The 13,151-nt window shown below is 43.7% G+C and overlaps 1 protein-coding gene across 7 annotated transcripts in view; it reads left to right on the plus strand.

Moving 5' to 3' along the window:
• Window positions 1-165: 165 nt before the first annotated feature.
• mtus1a (microtubule associated tumor suppressor 1a) overlaps window positions 166-13,151 on the plus strand; it is a 65,747-nt gene continuing 52,761 nt past the window's right edge. For 2 of the 7 annotated variants that reach the window (XR_011520139.1, XM_070549496.1), the window contains exons 1-4: window positions 7,008-7,116; window positions 8,386-9,345; window positions 9,728-10,058; window positions 12,795-13,007. Coding sequence is in view for 6 of the 7 variants with exons in the window: in XM_070549496.1 (XP_070405597.1) it covers window positions 7,105-7,116; window positions 8,386-9,345; window positions 9,728-10,058; window positions 12,795-13,007 (1,516 nt within the window). In the remaining variant the exon portion in view is untranslated. Of the gene's footprint in view, window positions 308-425; window positions 535-6,836; window positions 6,963-7,007; window positions 7,117-8,385; window positions 9,346-9,727; window positions 10,059-12,794; window positions 13,008-13,151 lie in introns of those variants that run through there. The other 5 variants (XM_070549515.1, XM_070549458.1, XM_070549407.1 and 2 more) reach the window with 5 other exon arrangements.

Raw genomic sequence — 13,151 nt, forward strand, 5'->3', positions numbered from 1 at the left:
GGCCCAGTCACTGAAAATGATGAAAATGCAGTTATGCGATGTGATTTTCGCGGTGGTGTTTGTTTAATGGTTTCTTGGCATGCGCGGGGGGCGGGGTTTTGCTTTCTGTTTTGAAACAGTTAATTGAATGTTTACCACGCGCTTCCTGCCACGTACGGCTTAACTTCGAACCGTTCGTTCATCAGGACTAAATGTGTGTGGCATTAAAACAACAGACCGGTTCAGTTATGGTGCTGTGGGATGGACCGAACCGATCCAGGTGGGACTAATTAGTGACCACTTGGGGTGCTCTGTGTGACAGCCACAGGTTAGTTTGAGTTCATGAAATAGGAATGTAAATGCCACTCGGACAGGAAAACCTGATTTATTTTGCTATTTTACGTTTAAATTAAACCTATATTTACCTAAAACTTAACTGTTGATTTGATAACTGAAAGTGAACAGATAAACGTGGCCGTTTGACCGCTGCTAGCATCATTTTGGGCGGTTTCGCCGCAGCAGTTCACACCGCTCACTGACCGCCAGCCTCTCCTGGTATGTATTTTTATAGCTATTTAACAAGACAGTAAGCTGTTAAAATATTCTGTTACGGGAACACAAATACACGATTTAATTATTTTTATTCAGGCGGTAGCATATACTACTAACATGCTAACTAGATGGTCCAATCCCCCTGCTCGGTGTGGAACATAAACCTGTTATCAGGAAAAGATGACCCCAACAAAGGTACCCTTGACTTCAGTGCCTCACCTGCTTGTGACGACACAGAATGATGTATTTATATAGTTTATTTACTCATTTGCTACAGGAATACAGCAACGTTAACGCTAACTTCAGTTTGTTTGTGAGGGAAATCAAAGCAAAACACTGAAATAAAGATGGCTAGAACTTGGTAATGTTGTGAAAATGTATTGGTATTTATTTCAAATAAATATCAATACATAAATATTTAAAGAAAACCCAACAATTTGGCCTCTCTTTCATTTCAGAAATTTATTTATGAAAGAGGGCCAAATTAAAGGGGACATGTTTTTTCTTCATTTAAAATCTTTACTTTTGTTGTTGATGGCAAGCTCTTACTTTATTTTTTTAAATTGCCATCAGAAAAGTTTACCGTAATTTTGAAAAATTGAAATATTTCACACAAATCTGGCATGCGTGCCTGACTTAACTTTTTTCCAAACAAATTAAATAACACAAAAAGTCACAAAGATTTAGAGGAAACGTATACACAACTAAAGTCTAAGTTTTAAAAAAATCATTAAGTTAATAAATGAATCACTTGCATTAATATGTAATAGTTATTTCAACGTTACACAGTAAATTAGTTTGAATAGGGATAGTAAGAAGCATAGCTTATTTTACCTACCCCTAACTTAGTTATTCACACTACAGTCTTGGTAATATTATCAGAGCTCAACAACCTGTTTAAGTACAACAATCTGTTCACATAACACACAAGTTTTGCATCAGATTTTATTAAAACTAAAGTATTCTAACATCACAGCACATATCACTCTTCCTCTTGTCTGTATCTGGACATCATCAATTATTTGTATGATTTTTTTTTTAATTGTAGCATACTGTAGAGATGTGGATTGGTGAAATTCTGTTGATATGATACGTATCACGATACAGGGGAGACGATACTATGTATCACGATGTATTGCGATACATTCAGTCAGATGTTATTAGCGATTTTTATCGTCCAAACTGTTACTTATCTTGATTAACATGAGGTATCTGAACCATAATAGGGGAATTCATGTTTCAATGGTGGAAACAAAACCCATTGCATACTGCTGCCAACTGTTCATGATACCATCAGCTCCCCAACACTAGCAGCTAGGGCGGCACAATATATTGAAAAATTATCGTCATCGCGATAACAGGACGTGCGATAGGCCCATTGCAAAACACGTCAAAAACGGCGATAAATGTTTGGTTCAAACATTTCCTTCCGTGTCATACATCAACTTTTCTTAAACCAGCTCTGTTTTTTACGCGGAAGTATTATTTGACCAGTCAATTGTAGCCCTTCTGATATGCGGCCAATCAGATGGGTCCGTTCACGTAATACGCCTGCCCCCTACGTAGACCCTTAGGATGGGTGGAACGCATTACCCGAACTGAGTTGTTAGCGGCGCCGTTCCCTTGTTCGTCATGCTGGCTCAGATTAACGAACGCACTTTGTGCTGAGGTTTCTGGAATCAGCGCTGCTTTCAAACGTGAACGTGAGTCCGCTCGGTGTCGTTAAGCAGCTGATAATAACCGGGCTGACTCCGACATGTGCCGGTGAACCAACCCACCCACCTCCATGTCGCTAGTGTTCCACCAGGTGGTGATGTTAGCCCCAGGCTCCGGTTAGCTTCCAGCTAAAAGGCTACATTACTCTCCTCCCAGTCCCACCCTGCTAAAGAGGGCCTGGAAAAGTTCCCCCACACATCAAAGTGATTTTTCATTTATGAGCTTTTATAACCTTGTTAATCAGGATAGTTGATTTGCTGCAGCACATAAACCGTCAGTCAGAAGCTCTGCTAGCCGGTTATCTTAGAGGAGCTAGTTCAATTTGTTAGCTTGTTACAAGAATCATAGTTGCAGTTTCATCATCTGAGCTGCTTTTTAAGATCTAGGTAAACTTGTTCAATTTGGGGTTAAAAACAAACGTTTTCACATATTTCCATGTAGTTTTTTGCCAGTTCCTCTTCTGAAAGATAGACGATTGTTTTTCTTTTTCCCTCAGCAAATCTTAATATTCTCCTAGTTTGGCCCAGCACAGTTCACTTCCCAATAGCAGCAACAGCCTTATATCATAACCACATAAGTGGAGAAAATGTTCAGTAGCAATGAGAGAATTTGCTGTTGCATGTAAGTGATGTTAACTATTATTTAACATTTAAACTATTTATTCAAAAACCCTGGTAAGGGATGTTTTTCTGTATTTGGAGCATCAGAAGAAGTTTTATGGTGGAGGTGATGTTTTAAAGTCACCGAGAAACTGCATGCATGCAGTTTGTTGTTTTGCTGCTAATACAGTAGCGGGTGCAGCTGCTAATACAGTAGCGGGTGCAGCTGCTAATGCAGTAGCGGGTGCAGCTGCTAATGCAGTAGCGGGTGCAGCTGCTAATACAGTAGCGGGTGCAGCTGCTAATGCAGTAGCGGGTGCAGCTGCTAATGCAGTAGCGGGTGCAGCTGCTAATGCAGTAGCGGGTGCAGCTGCTAATACAGTAGCAGGTGCAGCTGCTAATGCAGTAGCGGGTGCAGCTGCTAATGCAGTAGCGGGTGCGGCTGCTAATGCAGTAGCGGGTGCGGCTGCTAATGCAGTAGCGGGTGCGGCTGCTAATGCAGTAGCGGGTGCGGCTGCTAATGCAGTAGCGGGTGCGGCTGCTAATGCAGTAGAGGGTGCGGCTGCTAATACAGTAGAGGGTGCGGCTGCTAATACAGTAGCGGGTGCAGCTGCTACAGTAGAGGGTGCGGCTGCTAATACAGTAGCGGGTGCGGCTGCTAATACAGTAGCGGGTGCGGCCGCTAATGCAGTAGCGGGTGCGGCCGCTAATGCAGTAGCGGGTGCGGCCGCTAATGCAGTAGCGGGTGCGGCCGCTAATACAGTAGCGGGTGCAGCTGCATAGTTTTGCAATAAAAATGTTATGTTGTAATGGAATTCATGCATTAGTTTTTGTTTGCTTTGAACCCAGAGCAGACGTCACACGCCAGACGACATCAACACTGCATACTTTAGTATTTGTTCATTTATCGTGAGTAATCTCGATATCGCAATATTAAGCACTGTTATCGAATATCGCAGGTTTTCCTAATATTTTGCAGCACTCAAATGGGCCATTCCCATCTGTACTGGGTCGGCCCGGGCAGGGTAGCCCCAGTCGGCCCCAGCCTGGCCCGGTTGATTCCACACATCCTTGCCTAAAGCCCATGTGGGCTGATTCTACCCACCCATCAGAGGCTTGCTCTAATGGAAGGCGTGAATTTGCTGTCAGCAGTGGGTGTGTTGGCCCTGGTCGGCCTGAAGCAGACCCCCTCGAGAAGAGGGCTGAGAATGAGCCTTGGATGGCCCGGAAAAATACCAGGCCACCCAGATATGTAAACAACCTACACTACCCGGCCCGGGCCGACCCGGTACAGATGGGAATGGCCCTATACAGCTCTACATAAGGACACCACCGCCACCGTGTTTCACTGCAGGCACCATGCATTTTTCTTTGAAGTCCTCACCTTTACGACGCCATACAGTTTTGACACCATTAGTTCCAAAAACAGTGATCTTTGTCTCATCACTCCAGAGTAAAAAGTCCCAGTAGTCTTCATCTCTCAGCATGGGCCCTAGCAAATCCTAGGCCTGCTTTTTATCCATGAGCTTTGCGTGTGGTGTCACGGGAAACAAGTCACTCCAGTTTGGCTCTCTACTGCTTTAGCTAACTGCAGTGAACTTGCATGGTGATTTGCTTCAACCCTTCTCATCAGAAGATGCTTCTGTCGAGATGTTAACTTCCATAGGCGGTCTGGACATCTGTAAGATGGTTGCACTTCCATCTTTCTTAAATGTTTGGATGACTTTTGCTACATTAATTTGACTGATATGTAAGTTTTGCTGATCTTCTTGTAGTCTTCACCTTTTATGTGTCAAGAAATGATTTCCTTTCTCAGACTTTGTGACATTTCTCTTCCATGTGGAGCCACTGCTGACAGCATCAAATGGGAAGAGCTTTTCTTTAAGTAACGCCCTTTTCTAGTCACCTGTCTGCTGGACACCTCTTAAAGGAATCATTAGACTCACCTGTGGTTGAATTCCTGTTAATTAGAAATTTGTGTGGCTTTTCTCCTAAGACTATAGTTGAGATGTACTCATTTTTGCAACATGAATGGATTTGATGGGAAAATCACTTTTTTGTCTTTGCAAATGAGCAAATTTGGTTTGCAGTCAATGGCCCACATTTGTGGGAGCATTTAGTAGTATGGTATCTCATAGAAAATGTTGATTCTGGAAGGAAACTAAAGATTCTCTGACAAATGTAGGGTGTACTTAATTATGCTGAGCACTGTATGTTCCCAGTGGATCCAACTCATCACCAGATGATCAGTTGACAACTCAGTCCCTGGCTTGACTTGAGTCTCTAAGACTTGAGGCCGTAGGTCAGACAATACTTTTATAAAATCAATAATCGACACTTGGTCCTAAGTGACCTGGTAGCAGGTACACCGTCCTGCGCTCAAACATGGCGTTTGTTATGGACAGTGCATGTCTATATGACACAATGTTGGCAATCCAGGTCACAGAAGTCCAAAAGCAAGACCCCACTTGTGTTCAGATCAGGGAGACTGTTCCTCCCAAACACACACACCTGGCCAAGCCACAGGACCCAAGACTCGATAAACAAGTGCTCACAGACAAGCTCTCCTAGATCCAGACGATTCCCTGGTCGTCCACACCCATATAAGGTCATCTTCCTTTCATGGTCATCCTTCATCAATGCCATTGAACTGCTGTTATGCTGAATCTTCTCCTGAGGCCACATTGCCATGGGAGACCGTACCAGGGGCTGGTGCCCAATACAACCCAGCCCCCAGGATCTTGGGGGTACTCAAACATCTCCACCACAGTAAGGTGGAAGTTCAGTAGAGTTGTGCGTGTTTCTGAGTCACATTTTTTGGCTTCTTCTGATTTTTTAATTTAATTAAATTTTTTAAATGACTACAGATAATCTCACCCTTAGTATCTTTACGCTGGGTTGCTTTTGTGTATTTTAATCATGGCTTGAAGGTGATCTGAGGTACTCTTGTAGCTGTAATCATAAAAATAAATGGCTTCCCAACTTGTAAAGAACATACTGTAAATGACCATGTCATTTACACGCTGTGTTATTCTGGACTGAAAATAGTTTAGTGTCCCTTTGTAGTGTGAGCTAGCGTTGAGTCTGCTTGCTCATCCATAAAAGGCTGTTTTGTTGGCTGTATTTGTTATACTGGAGGGGCTTTAAAGATAGCAAAGTATTGTGTTTCTCCTATCTTCTAAATAGATAACTGGGTTTAAAGATAACTTCAATTCTCTCAAAGATTAACCCAAGCCAGGCTTTATAGCTATCAAATTGCTGTTGTTGCACAAAAATCATAGGTTTGTGGATAAACTTGGTTCTCTGGAACAAATGTTGACCACATAGTGCACACCGAGTGATATTAGAAGTCACCAAGTTTTGTATTGAAGTTGTGATGATTTGTTCTGGTTTTCTGTCAGACTGTGACACTACCTCTGTGTTCTGATTAGATTTACTTGGTGAACGCTGCTGAAAGGCTTTGACTAAACCAAGACTTATCTGATGATTCTCTGTTGGAAGCAGGATTGACACTTGGAGCTCTGAGGAGATAAGACACTGATTTACTTCTCATCCTTAAAAGATTGGTCTGTAGTTGAACAGTTCATTGGCCTTTATAAAGGTTAGGCAGAAATAGCGTGGGTCTCAGGGGTCTTGAGCTCTGGTTTCACAGCATTGCTGTTGTGGTAGGATCCAATAACGAGCTGTTTGTGCACGAAGCCGTATCATCGAACCGTGACGTTATCGGTGGAGGCCTTTTATCTATCAGCTACTCTTACATATTGTGTTTTGCTTTTGAGATTCTGTAAGCTTTGTACTAAAAATACAACATGATGTTTTTATAATGGTTTTTTTCCATATATTTTTCTACGCTCCTATCCTTTTCATTTATCCCTTGCTAAAAGTTACCTAATTCATTTCCTCATAGCAGACGGACTTTGGCTGCCAGCCCAGTTCAGAGCCACTCCCCCTTCACTGGGCTCTAAAAAGGTAACAGGCTGCTTACTTCTTGGTTTACTGCTTTAGTAAACTTGGACTGAACCCAGTGCTCAGCTGGACCTAGATGTTTTTGTACAAGAGGAGCAAAGAGCACCAAAGTTACTGGTGGGAGCGACCGTGGATCCAGATCTTCAGTAGGTCTGTATAAATAAAGTCATGTTACATTAGCAAGGACAGAAAACGAAGCTAATGACTGCACAGGGGGCATGCTGTTATTGATGCACGGCTGGTTTTGAACACAAGACTGGAGAGGTGGTGGAATGGCATCCGACTCGCATCTATGGTCTGCCCAGTTAAGTGGACCTGCTTTTGCTTGGGAAGGAAAGTAGTGAGGGCATTACCGCTCAGAGGATTAAGTGGGAAAAATCACAACTGACTGGTGGCCTTTGAAGAAACTTCAATTGGTGTAATGAAGATCATTTCAGTCTCGCGTTATTCTTTGAAATGCTGTTTATGCAGGCTTAGTGTCCCAAAGTTTATTTTCCATGAGATTTATTTAGCCACAAGCAATCCGGTCATTCCGGCCTCAGGTGTAGTTGTGCCACCAACATCATTTCTAACTAATGTGCTCCTGGTCTGTGTTGCATTTCACAGTTTGCTTCGAAGAGGAATTATGGCCAGATTTCAATGTGAGAAGCAGTTTGACGAGGCTGTTTTTTTTATTGTCGAGATTGAAATTGACCTACCTGTCCACCAAATCTCATCTTAATTTATTCTCATTTGATTTAGTGACTTTATAAACGCTGACCTGTTTTAATTAAATGTCACCAGCTTTAGACCTGAAGGTGAGCCACATTAACTCCTAACAGGCTACATGCTCATAGTCCAGGTTTTCCAGGCGTAGCTTTAAAAACGTGTTTTTGAGTGAAATTTAATCTTGCTTCATAATCATTTAAAGCTACGCTCTGAGTAGTTAATAATTTAGAAATGTTTTATTTCTGGTCTTCAGTTTTTTTATATCAGAATTAACACCGTTCTTTTGTAGAATAATTTAGGAAATAATATTGTAAAAGTAGTTTTTCCAGGTTATAAATGCAGAATAGTGTTAGGATCAGTTGACACATGATGGCTAAATCAGCCAGAAGCATTCTTGGCTCAGAGTAAATCTATAAAGTTTTAGATGGACGTGTTTAGTTTGTATTACTAAACCTTTTTAGGATCTCTGCGGTCTGATACGTTGGTCTTTTGTGGTTCCTCTACAACAGTGGTGCTTTTGTGGTCGTGGCTGGGCGAGTTTGGAGTCTAACCTGCCTAAATGAAGACAACAGCCAGGATGTTGAGACAGCTGTTTATTTCTCAGGCTGAATGCCTGAAAGTTTATGTAACACTTAAATCACTGCGCGTTGTTTCACCAACTGTTGCTTTAATCATTCTGCTTGCTGAAACTGCTCCAGCAGGACCGTAAGGTCCATCTTTTCTTTTTCTTATTTCTTGTCTCCAGAGGAAAACCTGAACAGATTTAAATAATCCTTCGTCTGACTGTTTTTGTAGGTTCTGTAAAGGTAAAAAAGTATGATTTCAATATCCAATTCTGTTTTTTCTCCTCTTTCATGATGTTCAGACCTGCCCAGCAAACGTGATGGATTACAGAGCTGCTCGGCAGAGGAAATGTTCACATCTGAGTCTACACGAGTGGCCAAATTCTCATCACAACAATAAAATGTCTCATAAGACACTTGGTGATCCTGTTGGGAGCTCCGTTATAGTGCCACACAGCAGCAGACAGTTTGCTCTCTCCTCTCAGAGTCTTTACACGTCTGCATCACCTGATACCAACAGTATTTCCAGCCAGAAGGAAACCGAAGCTAGGAGCTCCCCTTACGTCTACATGGACCGCTGCTTTGGCCGACATTCCTCTGTGTGTAGCATGAATGAGACTTTTATCGTCACACCTAAAAACGGTATTCAGAATGAACATATTAAATCTGAGACACCTCCAAGTTTTAGTGGGCACAGCAAGGACCGCGGTAATGATGAAGTCACCTCTCCTGACCCTCCATGGAAGGAAAACAGACTAAATTCAGGTGAGGCTTCTTGTGAGAATGACTACTGCTTCCTACCTTCTACAGAAACGATGAGAAGTGTCGGCTTCACTCTGGAGGAACAGAAACTCGTTGCTGTTTCTTTGCTGGAAGAGTCAAACATCCCCTCAGCTGCAAGTCCCCTGTTTACGGCAGAGTCAAGCCTGATGTCAGCCATGCTGCCGGTTTGTGAAAAATTAGCAGATAAAGTGTCTGAGATCTCAGGCCATCCTAGTCTCGGCGTTACTTTCATTCAGTCAGACAACTTGGAGCTTCTTAAGGATCCTGTAACCACCAGCTCTCGTGGTGCTTTGCCAAGTGAGAGTGAAGGAGATCTCTCGACAACTTTCATCTGGGACACATCTACAGATCTCACAAATTCTGAAGGAGAGCAGTTGACTTCCTTTACAAAACCCGGCGAGGCTTTTGTGTCTGCTGTGTCGGCCATTCGAGAAAGTCCCGATGATCTTCAAACTTCCACTCCAGGACAAAACGTAGAGGTAAAAATGTCTTCCCTCCCTTTCTTGTGACCTTGCATTGAAAAGGTAAGAAATCCTAGGACTCTGGCCTAAAAAATGGCAACAGTACCCGCCACTCCTCAGCAGTGTTCACTTGCAAGGCTCGCATGTTCACTCAGCTAGGTCAGGAAAATAGGAATTCAGAAGTTTTCTAAGTCGGACTTAATTGGAATGAAATTCAATGTCTAAAAGCTCCCACCAGGTGGCAGTGCCAGGTCCTGCTTCACAACAGAAATCAGTTAGCGCCTGGGAAATCTACTAAAGTAATGAGTGGAACCAAATCTGCCTATAGCATGTTATGTCTTATGGATCTGTGAATACAAGGGCTGCTAGTTAATTGTTAAACAATCGTGCTCTGTTGTAGATGGATAATCCAAAACCAAAAGCTACTTCATCCAACCACCGCCCAGCTGTGAGGGGCCCTGCTTCTGCAGCCCGAGCCATTGAGATCAGCTCAGAAATGATGCAAACAACCTCCAGCCAAGTATCATCGGCCCCAGCACACCAGGCTGCCACTCGGATTGCTGGTTCAAAAAAGGCCCCAGCTCGAAGTGGCCAAACTGACCCCAAAGACCCCAAACCTACCCCAAAGAAGGATGCCAGTAGAATTCGGGTAACGGCAAGCTCGGTTGTAGGTCAACAGAAGCCTACTGTGGGAAAGACGTGGAAGCCTCGCCTCCAGAAACAACATACAGGTGGGACTCCTCTTTGATGAAATGGTTTTTTCTTTTCCAGAAATCTATAAAACAGTTTTCACGCTGTTGACTTGAAAATGTTTCTGTAAAATGGTCTTCCCATCATAGCATTTGTATGGTCCCTTCTGGGTTCTACAACCCCCCAAGGTGCTTCACAACACCTTCTTTTATCCACCCATTCACACACAGGTGCTGATTAGCTGCTATGTAGCCACACACTAGTGCCACCGGTTCCTCCGACCACCACCAGGCAAGGCAGGCTAAGTGTCTTGCACAAGGACACAACAGCAGCTTTTTCTGGTGGGTTGGGGTTAGGGATCAAACCTTCAACCTTCCGATTACTGGACAACTCGCTTTACCTGCTGAGCTTCTGCTGTCCCCCTGTTGTTAGGAACTGTGCTGGATACATGTTTAACGATCACATTATGGCCTTCTACAGACAGTTTCTTTATGTTACTGGTCTTCCCAGTGATGTGAAGTGTTGGTGACATCATCTGTGCAACTGAACATAATTTGATTCTGATGTATTATTTGTTTAGAAAAAGTCTGAGGTTAAAGCATTTGAAATGGATCTTTCAGAGTTTGGCAAGAGGCAGGTGTTTAGTATAAAAACAGAGGTCTGTTTGAATTTTTACAGAACCTAATATGTTAGAGACCAAGAGATGGAGCATTTCAGGTTCAGTGACATTGAAATGGACGCCTACTCAATCAAATGTATGCCACGGATTTTCTGTTTGAGGCTCCCTGGCTTCTCAGCCAGCAGAAGCACTTCTAGGGTGCAGCAATGGTAGCATCTAAAATGCCAGCATAAAAAAAGACTAGTTTTTAAACGGTATTTGTCCAGCCACATACACATTTATAGAAGTTAACAAGTTTCTACTTTGAGTTACTAAAGTATGGTGCATGACGTCTCTTCACTAGCCATAGTTATGACGGCGAGGAGCTCTGACCTCCAGGTTAATTTGTTAGAACCAAGCAGTCTGGAAGGGGAACAGTTAGGCTGGAGTGCTTCAGGTCCAGGTTAATGCTTTTCCTTGTTGGTTGTATCATCATTTAGTAACTGAAAGCAGAAGCTTGTTAACTGGCTTGCAGAAGGTTGTAGACTTGCTTACTTGTGCACAGCCCACATTAAAGACTACGTTCACACTGCAGGCAAAACGCATAAAATCCAACTTTGATGCGTGGGTTTTTTCCCCGCATCATATATCATGTCTGATTTTTATTTTTCCAAATCTGACCTGTCACTTACTTGGGCTACTGAATCCAATACGTATCTGATTTTGAACAGCGGCTTCAGTCTGAACAGTCTCGTCACATTAAATGTTCCTCCTGCGACACTGACTCAGTGGAAATGAGCATCTTGTCTTGACATTCCTGAGGAGAAGCACCCTCAAAGGGATTCAGAAGTTTGTATGAATATCCTGTCAAATTTTGTAATACAAAATACAGGAGGGTGAGAGAGTAGGAGGGGGGCTTTTGGAGCTGAGCGTTTCTCCTGTTTGTGTGAGAGCAGGAGCTGAGAGGAGGGGTCTCTGTGAGAGCAGGGAAGGCATTCAGGAGGCATCCTAACAAGATGCCTGAGCATCATAGAAGAGTATGCCATAATCGATTGTAGTGGAATGTAGTTCTTTTTTTTTGTAATGGTGGCACCAGCATATGAGAGAGAGAGAGAGAGAGAGAGAGAGAGAGAGAGAGAGAGAGAGAGAGAGAGAGAGAGAGAGAGAGAGAGAGAGAGAGAGAGAGAGAGAGAGAGAGAGAGAGAGAGAGAGAGAGAGAGAGAGAGAGAGAGAGAGAGAGAGAGAGAGAGAGAGAGAGAGAGAGAGAGAGAGAGAGAGAGAGAGAGAGAGAGAGAGAGAGAGAGAGAGAGAGAGAGAGAGAGAGAGAGAGAGAGAGAGAGAGAGAGAGAGAGAGAGAGAGAGAGAGAGAGAGAGAGAGAGAGAGAGAGAGAGAGAGAGAGAGAGAGAGAGAGAGAGAGAGAGAGAGAGAGAGAGAGAGAGAGAGAGAGAGAGAGAGAGAGAGAGAGAGAGAGAGAGAGAGAGAGAGAGAGAGAGAGAGAGAGAGAGAGAGAGAGATTAAACCAGACGAAGCCCCTAGTAACAGGTCTGGACTTGTTACGGACAAGGTGGCTGCTTCAGACTGGTGAGGTCGAGTTCTGGAGGGGAGGGGGGGGGGGGGGGGACCGGGGGACGCTGTGCACACCTACATAGCCGGCTGCTGTAGCATGCGGCGTACCATGGCAGCTCGCCTCCTACGGTACCGTCTCCTAGACGCGGGACAGAGCGCATCATACCTCTTACGTGATTCCTTTAACCATTGAGCTTCATCATCCTGGTCTCTTATGTGTCTTCGTGTGCGCAGAATTATGCTTAACGTAAGTCTGACCGATGAGAGGAATTCTATCTCTTTGTCTGCCATGTTTGACTGAATGGCTTTGTTTGGGTAAATGACGCATGTACGCCCGCCGCACTATGTCGTCCCCCCCCCCCCCAGATAACTGGAACCTTTCCCTGCTGTGTGAAGGCAGCCGAAAGGACAAGTTCCGGTACAAAAGTGGTGTGTCTGAAAACGCAGTTCCGGTTAAAAACCAGATAGAATTGTCCACACATATTCCAGAATGTCTATCTGAAAAGGGTTTTAGATTCTCCTGACTTGAATGCATTTTAAAATGTTGGTTTTGTTCCTAAAACATCGTATCTAAACTGCAGATTTAACTTGTTGTCCTCCACTTCTTGACAGATGGTCAAAGTGTTCAGTTAGCAGAGGAACCATACCTAAGCAATCTGTCTCAGTCAAGTGGAACCAGACCGCCTCGGTCTCCTGCTCACACCTCACCGATGGGTCCTCCCCTCAGTCCTGCTTCTAGAATACCACAGAAGATCCAAGGGCCACCCAGGGCCTTAAACAAATCCAGTGGTCACAGTGAGCAGGATCGAAGCAGTGGGACTCCAGGTGAATCTTTAAAGTTTCTCAGTATTTCTTAACTTTGTCTTCTCAAGCTCAACACTAATGTATATTGTCCACTCACTAATTTTTGAACCAATTCCCATGAGCAGTAGATATTCCTTGCAGGGAGCTGGTGTCTATCTCCAGCAG

This window comes from Nothobranchius furzeri, chromosome 1, assembly GCF_043380555.1.
Source record: "Nothobranchius furzeri strain GRZ-AD chromosome 1, NfurGRZ-RIMD1, whole genome shotgun sequence".
Lineage (NCBI taxonomy): Eukaryota > Metazoa > Chordata > Actinopteri > Cyprinodontiformes > Nothobranchiidae > Nothobranchius > Nothobranchius furzeri.